The sequence below is a fragment of the Poeciliopsis prolifica genome, unplaced genomic scaffold, assembly GCF_027474105.1.
Source record: "Poeciliopsis prolifica strain line A6 unplaced genomic scaffold, Auburn_PproV2 SCAFFOLD065, whole genome shotgun sequence".
Lineage (NCBI taxonomy): Eukaryota > Metazoa > Chordata > Actinopteri > Cyprinodontiformes > Poeciliidae > Poeciliopsis > Poeciliopsis prolifica.
In genome coordinates, this window is record NW_026562440.1 from 1,354,300 (window position 1) to 1,376,060 (window position 21,761).

At 38.9% G+C, this 21,761-nt stretch overlaps 2 protein-coding genes and 1 long non-coding RNA gene across 5 annotated transcripts; 2 read left to right on the forward strand and 1 right to left on the reverse strand.

Moving 5' to 3' along the window:
• The first annotated feature begins 381 nt into the window (after positions 1 to 381).
• eif2b2 (eukaryotic translation initiation factor 2B, subunit 2 beta) lies at positions 382 to 3,870 on the forward strand. The gene is made up of 8 exons (XM_055020024.1): positions 382 to 644; positions 1,008 to 1,128; positions 2,196 to 2,347; positions 2,879 to 3,042; positions 3,128 to 3,223; positions 3,309 to 3,446; positions 3,525 to 3,591; positions 3,677 to 3,870. The coding sequence occupies exons 1-8, from the start codon at positions 473 to 475 to the stop codon at positions 3,832 to 3,834; spliced, it is 1,068 nt and encodes a 355-aa protein (XP_054875999.1). The 5' UTR covers positions 382 to 472; the 3' UTR covers positions 3,835 to 3,870.
• A 1,579-nt stretch (positions 3,871 to 5,449) lies between these two features.
• zc3h14 (zinc finger CCCH-type containing 14) lies at positions 5,450 to 11,887 on the reverse strand. Of its 3 annotated transcripts, XM_055020014.1 has the most exons (17): positions 11,755 to 11,887; positions 11,393 to 11,435; positions 11,192 to 11,306; positions 11,074 to 11,114; positions 10,810 to 10,972; positions 10,412 to 10,724; positions 8,718 to 8,890; positions 8,419 to 8,519; positions 8,077 to 8,232; positions 7,933 to 7,995; positions 7,449 to 7,593; positions 7,103 to 7,305; positions 6,871 to 7,009; positions 6,629 to 6,768; positions 6,098 to 6,180; positions 5,904 to 6,009; positions 5,450 to 5,656 (listed from the first exon to the last, which is right to left on the reverse strand). In XM_055020014.1, exons 1-17 carry the CDS (start codon positions 11,788 to 11,790, stop codon positions 5,649 to 5,651), a joined length of 2,028 nt encoding a protein of 675 aa, XP_054875989.1. In that variant the 5' UTR covers positions 11,791 to 11,887; the 3' UTR covers positions 5,450 to 5,648. The 3 variants fall into 3 exon arrangements, with proteins under 3 accessions (XP_054875989.1, XP_054875990.1, XP_054875991.1); XM_055020015.1 differs by lacking the exon at positions 5,450 to 5,656 and having other exon boundaries at positions 5,893 to 6,009; positions 7,449 to 7,590; XM_055020016.1 differs by lacking the exons at positions 5,450 to 5,656; positions 5,904 to 6,009 and adding an exon at positions 6,311 to 6,438.
• Positions 10,965 to 11,293, forward strand: LOC129351179 (uncharacterized). The gene is made up of 2 exons (XR_008604708.1): positions 10,965 to 11,123; positions 11,224 to 11,293. It is a non-coding gene; the product is annotated as an uncharacterized LOC129351179 (long non-coding RNA).
• Positions 11,888 to 21,761: the final 9,874 nt, after the last annotated feature.

The following is a 21,761-nucleotide window of genomic DNA, read 5'->3' on the forward strand; positions in this document are numbered from 1 at the left end:
CACTCGGTGTTGTACCGAGTGGCACCCCCTGCTGTCTAAAGAACAGTCTGTCTTATTTGCAGCTTAAACATTTCATTTCCAATAAATTTGTGAAAATGAAACAAAATTGCCAGTAGACTTTTAGATTTTTACCACTATTAAGAATATATTTATGTACTTACTTTAAAATAGGACATACGGGTTATTTAATGGCAGCCAGTGTAGCCCCCTTGAAACTGTTGCTCAACTGGTCTATAGCAGCAGAATGTGAAAAATAGCTTGCTATAGAAGGAAACAAACAATATCTGCTTTGTCCTTTTAGTCGGTTGGTGAAAACAAGCGCTGTAATAAAGGGAGACAGACGGGGTGCTTTTTCTGCTACAACACCGGATGTTCTTTACAAGTACTTCCTGGTCAACATTTAACAGCAGACACTTACAGTCGTCTTCTTTTTCTTCTTTTTTTAGCGGTTCGTTGATTTTGGAAAACAAAAATGCCGGGCCCCGACAAAGAAACCGACCTGACCGAGCGGGTTGAAGCCTTCCTGTCCGACCTGAAGCGCGGCGGCAGCGGGGCGGGACCTCTGCGGGGCTCGGCGGAGACTGCCCGAGAAACGACCGCACTGCTCCGCAAGATTACGGCTCAGGCTCGGTGGAGCAGCGCAGGTCCTTCTTCTCACTTGATTTTCTTTGGACGACCTCTGATAAGAATAATGCGGAGGACTAAATCAGAAACTGGTTCTATTGTTGCTGTGTGTGAAGTTTGTTATAATCTGCGAACATGTCAGACATCTGTTGGAACATCTGCGAAATCATTGAAATAGGGGGAGTTGCATCATGGTTTCTTATGTGTGTACGTTTGCTAATATTTTTGTTATAAATAACTAAATAGTAATCATTACTTTACAGCGTTATAACAACAAAATACAAATGGGGTAATTTAGGGTGGAGGTGTAATTAACGCAACAATATAGCAGCAACTTCTACTTGTATTAAAACGTTTTTTTTTTTGTTGATTGCTGCCTTCAGGTGATCTGATGGAAATAATACGGAAAGAAGGGAGGAGAATGACAGCTGCCCAGCCGTCAGAGACCACAGTGGGTAACATGATCAGGAGGGTCCTGAAGATCATCAGAGAGGAGTATGCCAGGTGAGGACAGAGTCAGATATGTTCCTAATCCCATGCACTGGGAGCGAAAGACAAAAAAGACAACATGAAGTATAACAGTGCCAGTTGTAGCACATCACATATTCCTACTTATAGCGTCACTGTGAAATGCATTTTTTTCCATGTACAGCAATGATAAAAGATAAATAAACCCTCCATTCTAAGATTTTAGGAATCAGAACATATGATCATGTGTTCATCAGGTTCTACTAGATTTTCCAGATATTTTGTCAAAGCCTCAATTTGGCTAAATATCAAATATGGTGAATCTTTTGTCAAAGTCAAACTTGTGGACAAACTAAGTACCACTCGCTGCTTAAGTTGGATGAAAGAGAAAAAACATGTTAATAACCATCAGACAATGTAGTGCTTAGGGAATTAGCAAAACCCCCAATACCTGCATTTCATACCATGTTGTATAAATATTAAGACAATAATTCAAAAAAAGCTATAACTAATGAATAGAACTTACCAGGAGAAAGTATCTTCTTTCTAAAGAGAAAATGGCAACAAGATTGGATCGAAAGCAGCCACTATTTCTGGAATAATTTCCTTTGGACAGATGAGACAAAGATGAAGAGGGGTAGCTGTTGATCAGTGTGGTGGAGGGGTAATTATTGGGGCTTCTTTGGCAGCCTTGGGAGCTGATGGTGGGTTGAAACCTGGTCATGCAAATAACTGAAGCAGTGTTGGATAAAGCCTAGGAGACTTCGATGAATGCAGTTGTTGAAAATTCTGAATCACAAGATGACTTTCCACGTTAGTCTCAACGCTTTATTTTTTTTATTAGATATTTTTAACAATATAATAATGCAATTTTTGCATGGCTAAGTATGCACTTACCTCATGTTGATATACCTCTACTTTGTCTTTGTGTTTACTTTTATGGATGCACTGCTCCTCAATGTTCATTCTGCAGAATGAAAGTGTTTGAATCAGAGTCCACATGCTACTTTAGCAAAAAGATTCACCTTTGAAATATGCTTGACAAAAAAAAAAGCTGTTAGTAAAAACGACCTGATGTCAAACTGTTGAGATTTTCTCCTCAGGTCTCGAGGAAGCAGCGAAGAGGCAGACCAGCAGGAGTCCCTCCACAAGCTGCTGACCTCTGGAGGACTCAGCGAGGAGAACTTCAGGCAGCATTTTGCTCCCCTCAAAGCAAATGTCATTGAGGCCATCAATGAGCTTCTCACTGAGCTGGGTAAGATGGTGGTGCTGGTTTTACAGAGCTGAACTCCCCACAGTGCTGGTTACTTACTGATGTTCTTTAAAAATCTCCAAGACCTTCACAGAACACCTGTATTTATACAGTTGTTTTTCTTAGTGGTAACAGAGTGAAGGGGTCTGTATTTGTGTCCGGGTTTGTCCTTGAAAATGCTTCAATTTCAGTTTGGTGTTTTCAGGATTTGGAAAATGCTTGATTTCTGTATCAGGTTCTTGAAAGTGCTAGATATTCAGTCTTTTGTAATAAAGTGCAATGTAACATTTGATTACAAACCTGCCATTTGAAAGCGTTGTTTACAGTTGAAACCAGATATTTTCATAAAATATTTCACTGTCTGAAGTTAAATCAGACTAAACTTGTTTTGTTTGTGGTCAGTTAGAATTGCCAAACTTATTTCTATTTGCTAAATACTAGAAAACAGAAAAAACAAGGAAACTGGAGAAAATATATTTTGTCAGTAAGTTTAAAGAGCTTTTTTTGTTTTTTTTTTGCTGTTTCCTTTTGCAGAAGGAACAACAGACAACATCTCCATGCAGGCCCTGGAGCACATCCACTCCAACGAGGTCATCATGACGATCGGGCGCTCCCGCACAGTGGAGGCTTTCCTGAGGGACGCTGCACGGAAACGCAAGTTTCACGTCATCGTTGCAGAGTGTGCCCCCTTCTGTCAGGTATATGAAGCACATCGAAAAGAGCTTGAAAAGCAATGGTTTACCTAAAAGGGCGTTCAAGAAAAAAACCTACATTTTTCAACAGGGACATGAAATGGCCACCAACCTATCCAAAGCTGGCATTGAAACAACGGTGATTGCTGACGCTGCAATATTCGCTGTCATGTCTCGGGTCAATAAGGTAGTTATCTTCACAGAAGACTCACTCTATGTTAAGGGTTTGATCAGGCGGTGTAATTTAACTTGTTGGACGATCTGGTTGGCAGGTCATCATCGGAACTCAGACCGTTCTAGCCAACGGCGGTTTGAGGGCTGTGAACGGGACGCACACTCTCGCCTTAGCAGCCAAGCATCATTCGACGCCTCTAATTGTCTGTGCCCCCATGTTCAAGCTATCGCCGCAGGTAGGAAAATACTGGTTGACAAGCAATAAGAAAAATCTTTCAAACACGAATAATGAAAGAAATATTTTCTCTCCTTAGTTCCCAAACGAGGAGGACACTTTCCATAAATTTGTCTCTCCACATGAAGTCCTCCATTTCACTGAAGGTACACCCTCACTGATTTACTTTTCAAGTTAAGCATTTATTTTTGGTAGAATACAATGTTAACATGCTAATTGTATACGTTTCAGGTGAGATCCTCTCTAAGGTCAACGTGCACTGCCCGGTGTTTGACTACGTTCCTCCAGAACTCATCACACTGTTCATCTCCAACATTGGAGGTCACGCACCATCATACATCTACCGACTGATGAGTGAACTGTACCACCCTGAGGATCACGAGCTTTAATTTGTGTTGCTGCGAAATAAATTTAACTTAAGCTGTTTTGTGTCTATTACTTATCTTAATAAAAACGAAAGAGCTAAAGTAGTTTTAGATATTGTTGATTCAGTATAAGCTGCTAAACAGAAAATGAAAAGTATTTAACTCTGACTTCCAAGGATTTTTCACTGTCTCTTCAAGTTGCTTGCATAAGTGGGCGCTCTATTTAAAATTGCAATTTTGAAGAATGTCTACAGCTTAGGGTTTGCTTGTAAGAAAATAACCAAACTTTTTTTAAATAAGGGACTTCTCAAGGCAGTGAGTTGCATTGACTTTTACTAATGGGTAGAGTACATCAGAGGATGCGCCAGTTGTAACATCCTCATTTTGGAATAAAAATACTGTCCATTTCTCCAACTGCAGTGTAAGAGGTTATGGTGTAGTATAAGATGTCCTCCAGAAGGAGGTGGTGTTGGACAAGAATCTGAGCTGCTTTTTAATGGTTTTTGTTGAAACACAAAGCTAAAATAATTGTTTAAACAGGTTTAAGATACAAAAATAGAAGTATTGGTGTGACAGTAGTGTATCGCTGACTATAAAAAGACTGGGTCTCACTGTGTTGCTCAGGCTGAACAGCAGCATCTGTTCACAGGGGCGATCCCACTACTGAGCAGTATGGGGGATTTGACCTGCTCCGTTCCCGACCTGGGCCGGTTCACCCCTCCTTAGAAGACCTGGTGGTCCAAGGCTCCCCCAGGAACACCATATCTATACTGAACTTAGTGTGGACCCCCGCTCAACATAGTCCACTGCAGCTCAGAGCTCCTGAACTCAAGCAATCCTCCAGCCTCAGCCTCCAGGTAGCTTGGATTACAGGTGAGAGCCACCTCACCCGGCGACAAGCAGCTGCTCTGACCAGTTAACGAAAATGACATTTTGATTTTAAAACACTAAAAAGAATGTCCCTTTTTGAAGTTTATTTTTATGGAGGACTGAAATTTTGCACTCATTAATGCTTTCCCTCTTAGTTGTACATTTTATAGAACCTGGAAGTAAAGGGAATACAAACCAATTATTTCTGCTTTATCTTTGAAAATAATAAAATGAGTAAATTAAACAGATATGGGGATCCAGCTCTTATGGTAATTGGTGGATTTTTTTTCACACCATTTCCATGATGTGGCAGAAATGTATAAGGGCAAGAACAAAACAGGGAATAGAAACATGCAAAATAATCTAAAAAAAAAAAGAGACAATAATTAAAGAATGTTAGTTTTGCCAGTACAATAACAATTCTGTTTATTCTGACATCTAGATGCAGAAAAATAAATTTGGTCCTTAAAGGCAGGTTTTTGTGTTTGTTTCTTTAGATTAGTAAAACTATAATTTCACAGAATATGTGCAGCTTTTAGTATTTACACCAAGACACGTTTGACTGGTGGTGTTTCAGCAAAAGAGCAAATAACAGCCTTGCTCTATTATAAACTTGAATATCATGTCAGGAGCTGATGTAAATAATCTTGTCCTCAGGAAGAGATCAAAATCTAAAAGGAAGTATATTTTCTCACTTGATTCATAAAGAGGTTTATACTGAACCTTCAAAGCTGCCTGTTTAAAAAAACAAAACAAGAAATGACATAAATAGAAACAATGTTGAGTCTTTAATATCTGGAACACATGTGCAGAAACTCGCTTTTCGTCTTACAAAACATTTCATAAAAATCAGTCAAAACAATAAAAGAACATAATTAATGGTTACATTTATTGATGATGTTCCAGAAACACAAGAAGAAGAACATCATCTTCCACAGCTTGATAGTTGACCATCAGACTCTGTCAGCTTAATTAGCTGGAAAAGAAAAAGTATTTTTAGTGCAAGCAGCAAATTTACATAAAATTAACTCCATAATAATTATACACATGGCAACGTTACTGAAACTCATCAAGATAGGCAGAACTGTTTCAGGTGAAAACGAGAGATGCGTGCAAAATGAGATTAATCTCACTAGTTTGGTTGAAGAGAATCGGTTTGTCAAAGGATAAAAACATTCTAATTTATGTGAGAAAATATTTTGAGACGCTCCTTTATGGTTCACCTGCTCTGTCTTTTGTCCACTTCAGGGCGTGTCTCGGAGGCACAGCTGTAGTTGGATGGTAGAAAGTGCATCCCGCCCGTTTGCACTGAGTCGCAAAGCGACAGGGCTGCAGTGGAACAGAGACAAGTTAGAGCTGCTCAGTTCAAATGCAAAAGAGTTGACAATGTGGTTAATGGTCTCTGCTGTGCTGCTACCTTTGGATGATAAAATGGACAATCCACCTTCTTGCATTCTGGGAAGAAGCGACAAACAGTGGCACTCGAACTTTGCTGCACAACTGTAAAAACAAGTTACAAACAATAAGTAGCAGTAAGTTTGTTAGGACAATTAAAGGCACGTTTTTATGCTTAAGCACCTACAGCTGTGGCTTTTATTCTTTTTAATATCAGAAATTAGATTTGGTTAACCTTGCAGATTGTTTACAAATCTCCACCACAGCTGGTTCTGGTGGAGGTTCTAGGGAAAAGTTCCTCTGCTCTACTGTCACACAGTTGCTCAAGATGCAGGATGCAGCAGGCTTGGTTTCCTGGAATAACTTTTTATCAAGTAGCGTTAAATTGTAAACTGAATTTGAATGTTGCATTTTAATTACAACGTTCAAATCTTAACTTAAAGATCAGACGTTCTTCGAATCTCACTGGCTATTACATGTTCAAACAAAAAAAATGTCTTCACGCTAAGTTATTGGCATTATTTGTTTAACTATAAGGATAATGAAAACGTACTTGGTCTGAGTGGAGGAGCGACAGTGCCTCTGCGGCTGACGTGAGTGAAGGGACACTCTGGCTTTGTGCAGCGAGCGTCATATTTACAGTTAGGATGCACAAACAGGCATTTATCCCCAAACTTGCAATTTGGAAAAGTCCTGAAAAAAAAAGAAACAAAAAAACCCCCACAACATTCAATCAGCCCTCAATGTACCTTCAATGCCTTTGTAATTTAATCTTTTCCTATTAAAGCCACTCACTTGCACTGTGCCGTCGGGTGATGGTACATACACTCATCTCCACTTTTGCAGACGGGCCAAAACTTGCAGCGCTCCATAAGTTTCTGCTTCTTCATCGGAGCGTCATCTTCCTCGGCCATGTCCACGTCCATCCTCCCATCTGTAAGTGAGTGAAGTAAAGAAAGTGTCACATGTGTCAATCAGGTTTTTACCCGCGAGAGCATTAAATAAAATAACTGCAGAGACCCCACACCTTCTGATGATGTGACCACTCCCTGCAACCTGTCCAGGACGCTGACTTTAGGCTCTCTGTAGACGTGGCCGGCTGCCTCTGTAACCTTTGAGAGGGGTCTCACATCATCCAGCTCCATGTCTCCGTCTGTAAGGTTACCCAGCGGGCTCGGTACTCCGTCTAATGTCACGATGAACTTTGGACTCGAGGTGTCAACTCCCTCTCTGTAAGTGTGACCACAGAAAGCAAGCAGAGTCATCAGAGGCAGCACAAATATGCACATGAACCAAAGAGAAACATTTAATATTCACAATTCTTGAACTTTTTCATGCTTTCATCTCATAACGAGTTTGTTCTGTGTGCATACCTGGCTTGGACGGTGCGGGGCAAAGCTGGGGGCTGGACTTGTTGCTGACTTTGGGCAGATGCTTCCTCTATGACCGGCCGACTCACTATGAAGGAGCGCGTATCGGAGGTCTTCGGCTCACAGCCAGCAGGGGCTTCGGCGCCTGCTTCAAAAGCAAACACGGAAATAAACTTTGGGGGTGGGTTCACATTTCATCTATTGTTCCCACTTTATTTAAAACAAAATACAACTTTTTAGAAATTTTGCATTTTGAAGCAAGCTTTATTTTTTAGACATTTGCAATAATCATGATTTTACAATAACCAATACTTTGTAAGCTAGGATATTTTCATCCACACTGTTTTAATAAAATATTTTTTATCAGCATGACTAAAAACTATATTCAGAGCTTTACATGTTTGGTCTGAAAACTGTAGACAAAAGAGTTGAACGTTAGTCTTCTCTAAGAGCTTAAACAAATCAAACAGAGGCTAACATCACCTACCATATTCACTCTGCCGTCTTGCATCGCTGCCGTCCAACTGAAGACGTGAAGCTAATGACTTTGCTACAGTTAGAAGAACGAAACATCAGAAATGAATGACTTAAGTCAGCGACACAGATGAGCAGCTGTTAGGTTTCTGCATACTTGTTGTTCTGGAGGCGGGCTGGTCGGCGGCAGCGTATGCCTCCGCCCTCGGCGCCAGGCTGTGCAGGTTTTGCATCAGTTGGATGGCTGCGGTCATCTCTTCGCTGCTGGCCAAGCGCGTACGAGGCGCCACAGGAACAGTCTGCCTCTGTGGAACTGCAGGGGGAGGTTCGGGTTCGCTTTTGAAATTGTTGCTTTGAAGTAAGAATGATTTAGACTACAACAACCCCCAACTTTCTAAACAATGTTGCAAATAATTAGTAACTAGTTTGTATAGCTAATGATAATGGAAGACTTGTACAGTGTGTTTCCTTTTTCAATGCGTGGCTGATGGGAACGTACTCAGGGGATAGGACGTAGTTTTGGTGATCGAGTCCTGAGCCTCAGAGATGGCCTTCAGTATCAGATTCCTGTTGGCTTGCTTGGCTGGTGGGAGAGTCGGTCTAAAACAGTTAAACACCCACCAAAAAAAAAAAAAAAAAGTTACAACCAGTAAAAGAATGCAGATGATAGAAGCTTCACACACACATGCTGGGATATCTTAGAATATTTAACAAAGCACAATGCTTAGCCGTGCTTTTTTCCTTCCTAAAATAAAGAGATTAAAATTTTAAATGACATTAAGAGATGGCAAGACTGACTTTCGTTCTGGTTTGGAGGGGAGGGAGACTCTGCTGGAGAGGCTTCGGCTGCCAAAACTCGGGTCGTCGTCGTCTTCGTCTTCTGCATCATCGCTGTCTTCATCATCGGCTCGGTTCACTCGAACAACAGAACTCGCGACGGGAGCTTTTCTTTTTCGGGACATCTCTTCTTGCTGTACGAAGGAGGAACGGCGGCATCATTAAGGACACAACAAGATGCTGGTCAGACACATCCACCCAGCAGCTGAACACCACAGGCAAAACAAAAGAAAGAAATGAAGGTTTCATCCTTGCTTTCTTTAGTTATTTTACAATAAATATAAAAATAAAGAACTTAAATGTGAGAAGAGGGTCATTTATTGTTGTCAGACCCAACTTTTCTTTGTTGGATCTAAGGAAAGTACAATTAGGCACAAATGATACAACAGCATGAGGTTGTCCCAATATTTTTCTGGGGTTTTTATTGAGACAGTTTAAAATGTAATTGTAATGTATGGCAATAGAAAAAACCCCCACAAATTTGGAAATGTATATCAAGTTTAATCATTCATATTTGATCCAGAAATGATGAATTGGTACAGTGGCCCGTAAGGACCAGAATCGCAGACCCCTGATCAATACAAGACTCATTGTGGTAAATGACGGCATTGATTCCAACTATTTGGGGAATTTCAAATATTTAATTGGAAGAAATTAAAAATTAAGTCTGGAGATGACTGTATTTCTAAACTCTTATTTTCTAGGTCACTTATCCAGACCTGGAAAATAGTGAAATTAAATTTTTGTATTTTCCAAGATTGTGTTAGAAGCTTTTTAGCATGTCATATCCTAATAGACAGCAGATATGCTAATGTTACCCTGCAATTAAAGCTAACTTCTCCACATTATGGCTGTCAGAAAGAGCAAGAGTTTATTGAAGACAGCATAGCTACTTCTTAATACACAAATATTAAAGAAATGTGTGATTTAAGTAACATATTGTTAAGACATTATAGCAGTTTTTCTGACCAAGTTAACATTGAACAAAACTCAGTTTTTGAAAACATCTCAAATCATCATTGGAGACACAAAACTAAAACATCTCCACTACAGCACACACAGGCTGATTCAATATAATAAAATATATTTGCATGCAGAGCAGTTTGTTTCTGAAGTATTTGAAGAAAAACATGTCAATGTTGAAGGCCAACAACAGCGACTAGAGAAGATCAACAATATCTGAAAGTCATATCCTAAAGAATCCAGAAAGACCTCGATGTGAACACAAACATCTTCCTTTAGAGCCAAACTTCTCAGCAAATAGCCCCTCAAGAGCCACTTTAATGTTAGATTAACGGTAAACAATGGTAAATAAAACTTTTTTTTCTTTTACAAAAAGCAAGGACCAAGTATGAAGAAAATTTATAAAATTGTCTCTTATGCAAGACATTGTGAGCTCATCCTTTGGCTTTTGTCATCCTTAGGTTATTTATCAGTCAGTGTAAACTTATGTAAGAGAATAAATATGGTCAAGCACAAAAACATGGGTCAAACATTAGCAAAAAAAAAAAAAGAAACTTAAAAGCTAAAACCTATTAAAATATTTAAATGATCTGAAGAAATAAAAAATAAACAAGAAATTCTAATAAATTTGAAGCAAAACAAAGAATTTAAACCCTTTTGAAAATCATCGTAATAGAAAAACCTCTCTGTACCTTGCTCAGCCCAGTTCTGGATGCTTTGCTGCTTCTGCCATCCTGCTGCCTCATGCTTGAGGATCCCTCAGGAGGCCGGCACATCTCCAAAGATCTCATAGAAGTAAACTTGCTCTGACCAGGTCTGTAGATCTCAACGGTCGGTCGACCAGCATTGCGGGTGCGACCGTTTCCCATTTCTACAGTTTCTCCCGCAATTAGATCATCGTCCATCTCAGGCTTGATATCGATAATGGCTTCTGAGGGGAGTGGCTCGGAGTGAGGCTTAATAGTTGAGGTATATCGTGAGAAACCTTTCCCCAGCAGCCCTTTCCTGATAACAAACAAGCATCAGTATTATATTGCTTAGAAAAAAACTATTTGTAGACAAATTATGTATATCAAAGCATTCCAGGTACCTGCTGTCGTAAGCAGAACTAGACACAGGAACGTCCATCCTATCGCTCCGCGAGCTGGACACTGCCAGCAGCTTCAAGTCTTCTGCTCTGCCATTTTCATCAATAGATGGCTTCCCATACACGGTGACAGAGTCAGACTGCAGATGCCTTAGAGTTGGTGGCTCTAAAGAAATAAAAAACAAAGAATCAGACAAGTGATAAAACATCACATCATGGTTAGCAAAATACAGAAAAAACCCAACTACTTCAGCAGAAGTTTCTCACCTCCGGCGACCGATCTTAGTTTCTCCAGGACACCATGGAGCCTAGAGAAGGTAATTTAATGTTATGACAGAAAGAAACAGAGTGAACTCCGAAAGCAAGAACTCCATTTTAAACATACCACGTGGTAAACTTAATTGTGTTGTTTCCCAGGAACAAAGAGAGGTCTTCAGTCATCTGCTGGGAGGTTTTCTTGTTTGCCACCATCACCATAATATAGTCAGGAAGCTCTTCATCTGCAGGAGGAAAAGAAACATAAAAGAAATGTTCAACATTTCCAACAGCTTGTGTGCCGTGCATTTTGCTTGTTTTGTGAACTTACCAATATAAGCGCCGAGCTCCTGGAGCTTGCTTTTTATAGCAGCCTGGAAGAAAACGAACACACAGATCAAATAGCGTTAGCAACGTAAAGTATGAATAGCATATTAGCTACCCAGATTCCATTTTCAAATGGTAAAACAACAGAGAAATAGTCAGGGATTTACAAATAAGCAAAGCAAAAAAGAAACAACTCAAAAATACTGCACTGAATTGCAAACAGAGGGCCACACGACCAACACTGCGCAAATATACATATATATTTCTAGACACGTTGAAGCTAACAAGCTAACGAGCTAGCAACGGCTCGGTTTTATTTCTATAAACATGGCGGACTGTTCAGATGCAATGTCCACAGTTACTCACTCTTATTTTCTTGCTTATTTCAGTTCCGATTTCCATGCCTGCTTATTTATTCAAGCAAACAATATTTCAACAAGAGGGAACTGTTTTAATGACACCTCCAACAAGAAACAGGCAGGGACAGCTGTGACGTAGAATCACGTGATCACCAAGAGGAGCCGAGAAGACCCGAGTTTAAACGATCCTCTGTGTTGCTCAATTTTTATGCTTTTTAAAGAAAAGATAGATATTATTATTATTATTATTATTATTATTATTATTATTATTATTATTATTATTATTATTATTATTATTATTATTTTAGGAATGTCTTTCATTGCTGCCCCACTGTCTCAATGAGAATAAATAGGTTTTATTGTCAAAGCAGCAAGAAAGTAAGCTGGGACATGTATAAGGACGCAAAGGTCAGAAATGTTCAAAATATGACTTTACATGAAGGACAAATTTACAAGTTACATTTTATTTTATTAAACAAGAACCACAAAAACTGTGCCAGCAAGAATGTTTGTTTGTTGTGAGTTGCATGGTTATAAAAACTGAATAAAAAAAATACAGTAAATAAACAAATGAAAACCAAAGATTAATTCAAATACAATACAACTTAATCAAATAATTAAAAAAAAGTCAGCAGAAAACTGATTTGCTATGGCAAGAGTAAAAAGCAAACACTGGAACAAAAATGAGAAAAAGATAATCCGATAAACCACTAGATGGCGCAAGAGACTGCTCAGGACAACATTTTATTTCTGAATGCAGAAAATTACTATTTACAGTAGTTAGATCGTCTACTACGACGACATAGAAGGTCTTTGTCAATAAAATAAGACAACTTGAACAATGTGCTCTGATAAGAATAAGAATCACACCTTCCTTTGGTGAAACAAGATATAACCAGGTGCTGATGCTTTGTTTAAACTAATTACTGTAAGTCGTTTATTATAATCTCATTTATTTGTGTCAGCATACTTTTATGCTCTAAGGCATGTTTTACTTTCTAATTTTCATTGCTGTGTGTGTGTGTGTAGTTTACGCAGCAATAATTTCCTGTTTTGCAACCCCTCAATGCCAACTAACAATGACGGGAAGGATCTTGCCTACAGTCTAGACTAATGTCTAACACGTTCTCTGCGGTAGTTGTCTGCTTAGTCTCTTTTTGCAGTGTTTACATCAGCGCTGAACGAATATCATCTGCGTGCACAGCTCAATATATGGACTTTGTGTGTGTGGCCCATTATTACCCAATTTTCAGATATTACAACCGCAGAATCAAAATATGGTTGCATTAAGTAATAATTCACACATCATATGGCTCAATGCTCACCTCAGTAGTCAAGCCCAACCCTGCCCCTGTAGTTCTGCACTGATGTTCAAGGTTAAGGAGGAGGCGTAAAGCAGGCTGCCTTTCACAGACTCCGAGCCTTGAATGGCCTCGTATGAAACCTGCAGAGAATGCCTGAAACAAATCCAGCCCGGGGCACAAAGGTGATCTATCTCATTGCTGTTCTTTTTCACAACTTAACAGGATCACAAGAGAAGCTAGACCTCCGCACTGACCTGTGGAACAATAGCTCCAAAACAACATCCATCAGCGCTGTTGAAACATCCCCTGTGCAGTGTTACATGAGGTTAGGTCTGATGTGTTTCCTTTAGAGTTTTAATGAACTGGTTTCTCTAATGTATACAAACACAATCATGCTCCTTAAGGGTTTCCACATAATCTCTTTACGAACACAAACATAATGTGTTTTACTTTGATTCTATGCAACAGAGGAACACTAAGTAGTACATAATAGCGCAGTTAATGAAAAGTAATATCTTTTTCCGGATTAAGAGCTGGGAAAAATATGCTTTAAATTCATTTGCCAAATTTTGATGCAATTCCAGGGAATGTCTATGTCTGCTTTGCATATCTAGGAGTTGACACTTTAGTTTATTATTAAAAAACATGCTCAAGCTCAGGCAGATTGGATGGAGAGTATCTCTGAACATTAGTGTAAGGATTCTCAGTTGGATTTAGCTATAGGATTTGATTTTCAAACCATTTTAGTGGAGTACCAACTGTGTGTCTCGGATTGCTGTTTTTCATCAAGGTGAACCTCCGTTCCAGCCTCAAGTCTTTCTTTACCTCTAACAAGTTTTCTTCCAGACTTACCTAACATTTAGTTCCATCCACTTTCCAATCTGCTCCTTTCAGGTTCTTTGCCAATGCCACTTTCGAGTGCAATGCAAGTCAAGGCAGGTTTTTTTTTTACAGCACAGACAGACACATATTTAGTTACCACACACACAAAATCAAAGGAGATGAAGAAAAACACCCCCGCAGCACAATACTGCCACCACCGTGGTGCAGTGTTAGCCTTCTATTTTGAATTGTTTTGCATTTGGGCAACCTGATCACGTTATTCCATGTTTCCACAAAGCGTCACATAGCATTTAATTGAAATACTAAAATTTGTGGCTGTAACCAGGCAAAATGTTCATGAGGTATAAACATTTTCTGCAAGGTAAAGTTCACCTGACATTCTGTGTGTATATGCAGCTCCAATACATTGTAATTGAAGAATAGCGTGACATAATTTCCAGTGGCATTATGTTGAATCTCAGCTTTTAACAGCAAAATACTTTGTTTGTCAGGATGTTATGTGCAACACAAAGAAAAAAAAATCATCACAAGTAAGTTTTGCTCATGGTCCACTAAAACAACATAAGATAAAGGAGTTGTGCGAAAAACACTTCTGAGAACATCTACCTTAATTCCAAACGTAGCTGCTTTGAAGCTTCTGAAAGCTTGTTACCACAAGATGACTAATCTGCGGCTGGCATCACCCTACCCTCTCACACAAACATCACTGAGCGGTAACTGTATTTCCTTTTCCTCCGAAACACTTTAAACCAGGAGAGTTGCCTCGTGAATCGACTGATCAACTTCTGCAGACTCTTCAACCGCATGCACCTTGATGACGACAGTTCTGACACCACAAAAAACTTCATCCTGTCCCAGAGCCAGATGTTACGCTCTGCTCTAATTTTCCTCAGAAAACCAGAAAAAATTTTGATGTTTTTTTTTTCTTTTTTGCAGTGAAGAGATTGTGCATCAATACTGGACAGAGTAAGAGAAGAGGAAGAAGGTTGTGGAGGAAATCCTTAAAAAAATAAGATAAAATAAAAAAATAAAAATACAACAAAGCAACAACAGCAAAAGGAGAAATGACAATTCACTACAACTACTCTGTCTAGAAACCCTATATTCTTCTCCCCTTAACAAGGTGACACTCCCGTGAATTGGCATGTTGCAGTGAAGTGCACAGCCAGTGAGAATTTCAGTGATGTTATCAGTTGGATGCAAACTAAAATAGACGGGGGTACATGCACAGAGCAGTTTGCGAGTGCAAAATATTTGCAAACCTGACTTTGCTTGTGAATCTGAAACCAGATATACTCCTAGAATAGCTCTACCAAGGAAGCCTTGTCACTCGGCTTTGACGCAGTTCACCCATATTTAAACCAGGTATTATGCCTGCATTTTGTAGAATACCGGCCCATGTTTTTCTACATGGGAGTAAATTACTCATCATTCTCATAAATACTGTTTTTTAAGGTGCGCATAATGTACAAGATGGTATCTTCTGAAAGTTTGTAGTAATTTTGTCATAATGGAAGAGAATTCAAAAAATGATTCAATGATTCAATGTTTTTTTTTTTTTTTGTAATTTTGCAAATAGGTAGTGATCTACCTGAGTGCAATACAATCTCAGTGACATTGATGAGGTATATTAGACATTAAACAGTAAAGACTAAGAATACCATGCAACACATCAAGTAGGATGGGGACAGAATTGGGGGAAATTTAAAGCAAAATTAGGTTATAAAACAGAGCATGTCCCAAACTTTGAACATCTGAATGTTCAATCCACCATCCAAAACTGGAGAATTGCAAACTTACCAAGACATATTGGGCTGCTTACCAAGACAGGCTACCCAAAGAGAGCAATACTAGAAACAGCCAAGAGGCCCATGCATAGTAACTAGAGGAGCTGGAGAGTCAGTACACTCAACCACAATTAGGACTGCACTACACAAATCTGGCCTTAAGGGGACCTGGGAGGAATAACACGATGTTTGGAAGAAAAGAATTACACCATTCAGGGAACATAGAAAAGGCATGAAGAAGAAGGTCTCTGCTCAGACTAGAATGTAACTTTTACTCTATATGGAAATGCCGTGTGTGCCAGAAATCTAACATTGACCATGGTACAGAACACAATATCTGGCATGAAACTTGGATGCAGCATCATACTGTGGTGAGGCTTTCCATTAGCAAGAACAGGGTAGCAGGTCTGAGTGATGACAGATGCAGCTAAATGCAGGGCAGTGTTGGATGAAAACATGCTAGACACTAAATCAAACTTGAGACTGGATTAGAGGTTCACCTTCAAACAGGGCACTCAGAACATACAGGAAGAGCCAAAAAAAAAAACCCCACGTTCATCTGGCCCAGACCTAAAACTAGCATCTCGAAAAGATCTTCACAAAGGTAATCCATCCAATCTGACTTTCATTATACAAAAACCCATCACCATACACTGTAGTTTCTAAATGTACAAAACTGGTAAAGCCATACAGTTGACGACCTGCAGTGAAAACCCTCACAAATGCACATCACACTTTTCAGATCTTAATTAGCAAAGAATGAAGAGAAGATGTACAATTTCCTACTTTATGTTTGCAATGTGACAAAGTGTGAAAAATGTCAATGATTACTGTTACTTCATGGCACCATGAAGTAACCTGCTTCCAGTGAAGTGTGTGACCAAAAGGCAAAAATTACATATGAATGCTCCAAGACATTTTGAGTGAATCATGCTTTTTATTCACAAACGCTCTTCCTGAAGCTTTTTCTGATTAGTGTGGCAAGTGAAAACCTTTTAAGAGCTGGCTTAATCACCTGGAGGCTCAATTTCAACATGATGAGCCAGATTCACACAGCTGGAAACAGTTGCACATGTGCCCCTGCGTGGGAATGCAGGTCAGGGCAAGTGTTTGAACGTGACTGTGGATTTTGGAGAGCAATACAAACGACACAGTGTTTGCAGATTCTGACCGTATTATGAGTTCTGTTGTTTAAGTGGAGCTGCGAGGAGCCATCCTGTTGTGTTATTAAATTCCCCTTAAGAGAGCAGCATCAAGTTTAAGAACGGGATGTTTTGTCTTTGTATTTGTTACTTTCTATTTTCTCTCACACACCAACCTCCCACACAGACTGGCAGTGTTTGGTTGGGCTCTTCACAGGATCTGGTTTTAAGAGCGGGCTCTGAAGTGGCACCCATGTTAAAAGGATATGCGGATTTTGTGCATTAAATGCAGACAGCAATCAAAACAGGTTTCTAAGAACACGGATCAAGGTGGGGATGTCCTATTTTCAAAATGCTTTTGCCCTCTGGCAAAGAGCATAACGAGAAGCCGGAAAGTGAAGCTGCAGCCAAGCCAAGCGCAAGGAAATGGTGAAGCTTTCTCGAGGAAATGGTGAAGCTTTCTCGAGGAAATGGTGAAGCTTTCTCGAGGAAATGGTGAAGCTTTCTCGAGGAAATGGTGAAGCTTTCTCGAGGAAATGGTGAAGCTTTCTCGAGGAAATGGTGAATCTTTCTCTGCCGTTAGGTGGTAATGTGAAGTTAAACATTACATTTCCAAATAAGGAAATCTGTGTTTTAGTAGCTTCCTGTTCAGAGCAGTTTTTACGTGTATAAAAGTATTGTAGAGCAGGAGACAAATTTCAAACAACCTAAAACTCCTGCATCAGTACTGACCAAACAAGTTCAAAGAAACTCCCAAAAGAAACACAACTTCAAAAAGGGAATATTAAATTGCAATATTTTAATGTGTTCACGTCAGACAAATATCTGACTTCGTCATGTGAGTCGTCCAGCAGTTGAAAGCAAATCTTTTGCCTGTTTTCATTGAAATGGCATACTAGCGAACTAGCAGCTAATCTCCGTTCTTTTGAAATTGCAAAGTAGTGGCTCTAGTGTGCCAATGTAACTGTGATGGATGTTTATGTTAAAACCTGATGCAGTGACAGGAGCAGTGAAGAACCACCCACCACAGTCACCACGGTGACTGAACACAATCCGATGGAGAAACATCACGGGAATCACGGCCCAGGAAATCCAAGTTTATCTTCTTCACCTAGACGGCGACACCACTATGTCAATGTGCTCCAAAACACAATTTTGTTTCATATATTTTAAGTAACAAATAAAAAAGTGTAAGGTTTTAAGTTTTTATTTCACATAAAACGGACATGCTATCCCTCTTTATATGTTGAGATAGCATCCAGAAGAGAATAAAATTTAACTTTTTACAACAATAAGCATTTACTGTCTAATTTTTTTTTTGCTTAACATAGAAACAGCAGCAATTTATTATCAGAGTGAATGGAAAGCTCTTCAGACACTGAAAGCATGAGCTGCACTCTGTCTTAGTGTAGTAGTCAGTTAGTCACTAGCAGTGAGAAACATTACACCCACAATCTGTCAAAATGAATATTTTCTGCTGCAGGAGAAGTCACCATGTGGGCGTAGGAGCATTTCATTTAGTGCTCACTAATATATGATCAGGCAAAATAATAAACTTCTAAGAGGCTGTAAAGTGGCTGAATATGTAAACATTAATAATAGGAGTAATTCTTTAGCAAAAGCAGGAAAGGAGGTTAGTATTTATCATCAGTGCCTGAAAGGTGGTATTCAGTCATTAAATGAATAAAGCAGAAATAAAAGTGTAGATAAACATTGATTGATGTCTAAAATGCATGCAACGTTTCATCGTGAAAACTGTTTCTCCTTTTCATCCTCAGGAAAAAGTCTTGGCTTTCTGCCAATGCTCAGATTAAATTCATTTTTTAAATTATTTCAGAGACCATTTCGCTGTTCCAGTACGAGTCCGTCGGGGGGGTGAGAAAATTCATCACAATGTTTTTGAACTCAAGCCGCTGCTTGTGAGGTTTTTTTTTTTTTTTAGTTATGCCATGCTGTGAAGATTACAAGGAGACTGCTCACCACATCTGATAGTTGCAGTGGTGCATAATAGTTTACATAAATAGTTAACACAACTGTGCATGTGGCATCATTAGCAGTTTTACATGGCAACACAGTTTTTTTTCTAGGTTGGTATCAGTAAAGGGGGTATATGAAAAATGTTCATACATTTTTCATATATTTTATGAAACATTTTGGTCCCAGCATATGCCCCTGATCAATCAATCAATCAATCAATCAATCAATCAATCAATCAATCAATCAATCAATCAATCAATCAATCAATCAATCAATCAATCAATCAATCAATCAATCAATCAATCAATCAATCAATCAATCAATCAATCAATCAATCAATCAATCAATCAATCAATCAATCAATCAATCAATCAATCAATCAATCAGTCAATCAATCAATCAATCAATCAATCAAGTTTAGTATAGCCTAAATACAAAAAATACAGTCAAAAGCGCCCTAAGCAGGTGTGTTGTAAGTCTTTGCAGTTTTCAGGAAGTTTGCTCCAGATTTGTGATGCATAGAAGCTGAATGCTGCCGGTTCTGGAACGAGGTCTGGGGATGCAGAGCAGACCAGATTCAGGAGATCTGAGGCTCGAGATTGTTCCTCTTTAGGTCCAAAGATAATAACTTTAGCTTTCTGAAGAAAAGAGAACACAGACATGTGAGTCTCACATGTCTGTGTTCTCTTTTTTTCATAAATACATGTATGTATTGTTTTCTAGTCGACTCAAATTTGTTTAAAGGCCTAAAACATACAAAAATATACTCTATAAAAATATTGGGCTTCATGTGCCCTTATTTTCTTAAGGTGTAAAACACCAGACTTTCAATTCCTGAACAAAATAATCGTCATTAATTTAGGAGATTAAAAAGTTTCTCTTCTTTAAAGATCTGTTCAGAGAAGTGATGGGCTGGAAGCTTCTTGACTGCAGTTATTTCTGTCACACATCTATTACAGCGCATTATAATAGATATGATTTTCAAAGATAAATCACAAGAGTCTTTGTGTAAGGATGTGTTGAAAATTATGTATTGCTTGACTTAAAGTGATAAACCACAATTAAAATTATGTACTTTCGATTGTTGCAGCGATTTCATGCTTTATGTATAAAATCGCTGTATGCAATTTTGTACTTTATGTTTGAGTCAGAGGAATGATGTTTAATTTTAACTCATGTAATCCACTTCAACACTGTGATATGTTGTTTAAAGCGGAAACATGTAATCACATGTTTTATTCTTGCAAAACAGTTTTATTCTTACAAATGAATGAAACTGCATTTAAAATCCAAAGCCAAGCAAGTTGTGCAATGCGGTTAGGTTTGCGATTGATCTGACACGCTAACTGTGATGCTCAACTTCACCATTTATCTTCAACCTAATTTCAAAAGATTTATATCTTCATGCATTTTACGTTCAGTTGCAAGTAAAATGCATCTGAGCTGATCTGAGAGCTGTAGTTGTTGAAAGCCATCCAGACAACAGATGGTTTCAAATACTTATTATGTGGTCATGGCCTCCAGGTGTAAACTGTGATCTCGTGCTCTCAAGTCATCCATCAGCACCCTCACTGACAAAGCTCAACACCTGCACCGCACTGAATCTCCTCCTCCACTCTCTGCTAGTCACAATGAGGAAAGTATGTTTTTTGTGTGCTGTTTGGGCTTCTTGAAATATTATTTTAATTCTCTGCTGAAAGTTCACAAAAGAAAACCTTGATATTTGACTGAATGCACGTCTCACTTGAGCGTAATCACACAATAACGACTCCCGAAATGCAAAATCAAACTTTGGAAGGTGAAGTTTTCAGTCTCTTCTCTTTCAACACGCTCATTGCCCTTGTGGACCCGGCAACCTTGCAGGTGTAATTTTGTATCTCGTTTGCCGCGAACGAGGGAGTGGATTTAGGTGTCAGGCTTAATTGCCTTTGAGTGAAATTCACTGTTGGTGTTGCCGCATGAATAAAGCTGTCAGAAAAAGAAGCAGACAGGAGACTCACACTGAGCTGCTGCTGGGAGGACATGAGCAGTGAGTAATGAAGAGCAGAGTCTGATGGTGTAGAGATCAACAATAATATTTGGATTCAACTTCAGTTCCGATTCGTTTCAGGTGGAATCTCAAATTGACCTTTGTGGTATGCATTCTTTAATTGGTCACATCTCACGTTTTAGATTCAAACAATGTACAGTCAGGTAAACACAATATGGACACTGTGATGTCCTGTTTAATTAAATTGTGTTGCAATATTACAGCAGTTGATGTGATCCATACATCATTTCTCAAGAAGTTTATTTTATTTGTTTTGGTAAGGTCATGAAAACATGCTAAGGACTCTGTTGGTTCACATTATTTTGTTTTCTACCTTTTTGGCTTACAGACCGAAAATGTCTTTCTTCCTTCTTCCAACGCTTGCGCTCTAGAAAACCCCCAGAGGGACATGTCCCTGGAACGTCTTCAGTCTAAAACGTCAAAGATAAGTTATTTCATTACCTTTTTCTTTTTCTGAGCAATCCCAGAGTAAATCTGTGCCTAATTACTTCACCAGATATTTAGAAAATACTGTCCTATATTTTCTGTGGTGAGTAGGTAAAAAAAAAATTGAAATTGATAGTCTTTAAAGATATTCTAGCCTAATCATTTTGGTCAACCAAGGTTATGGTAAGCATTTATTCATCCATTAAAACATCTACATCTATCTGGTGAATAACGTTTTTGTAAAAACATCAGACATTTTTAGAGCAAAATTTGGTAAAGAAAAATATTGAAGGTATCTAAGACTTGCATAAAGAAATCAAAAGCAAGCAGAACAACAAACCATGAAAGGAGTGACAGAAAGTTATTGGGTCATTTCTAATAGAGTAAAAGTAAAGTGATAAGAACCCACTCATGCAGGGAGAAGATCCAAAACTCCATACAGAAAGACCCCAGGCTGGGAATCAAACCCACAACCTTCTTGCTGA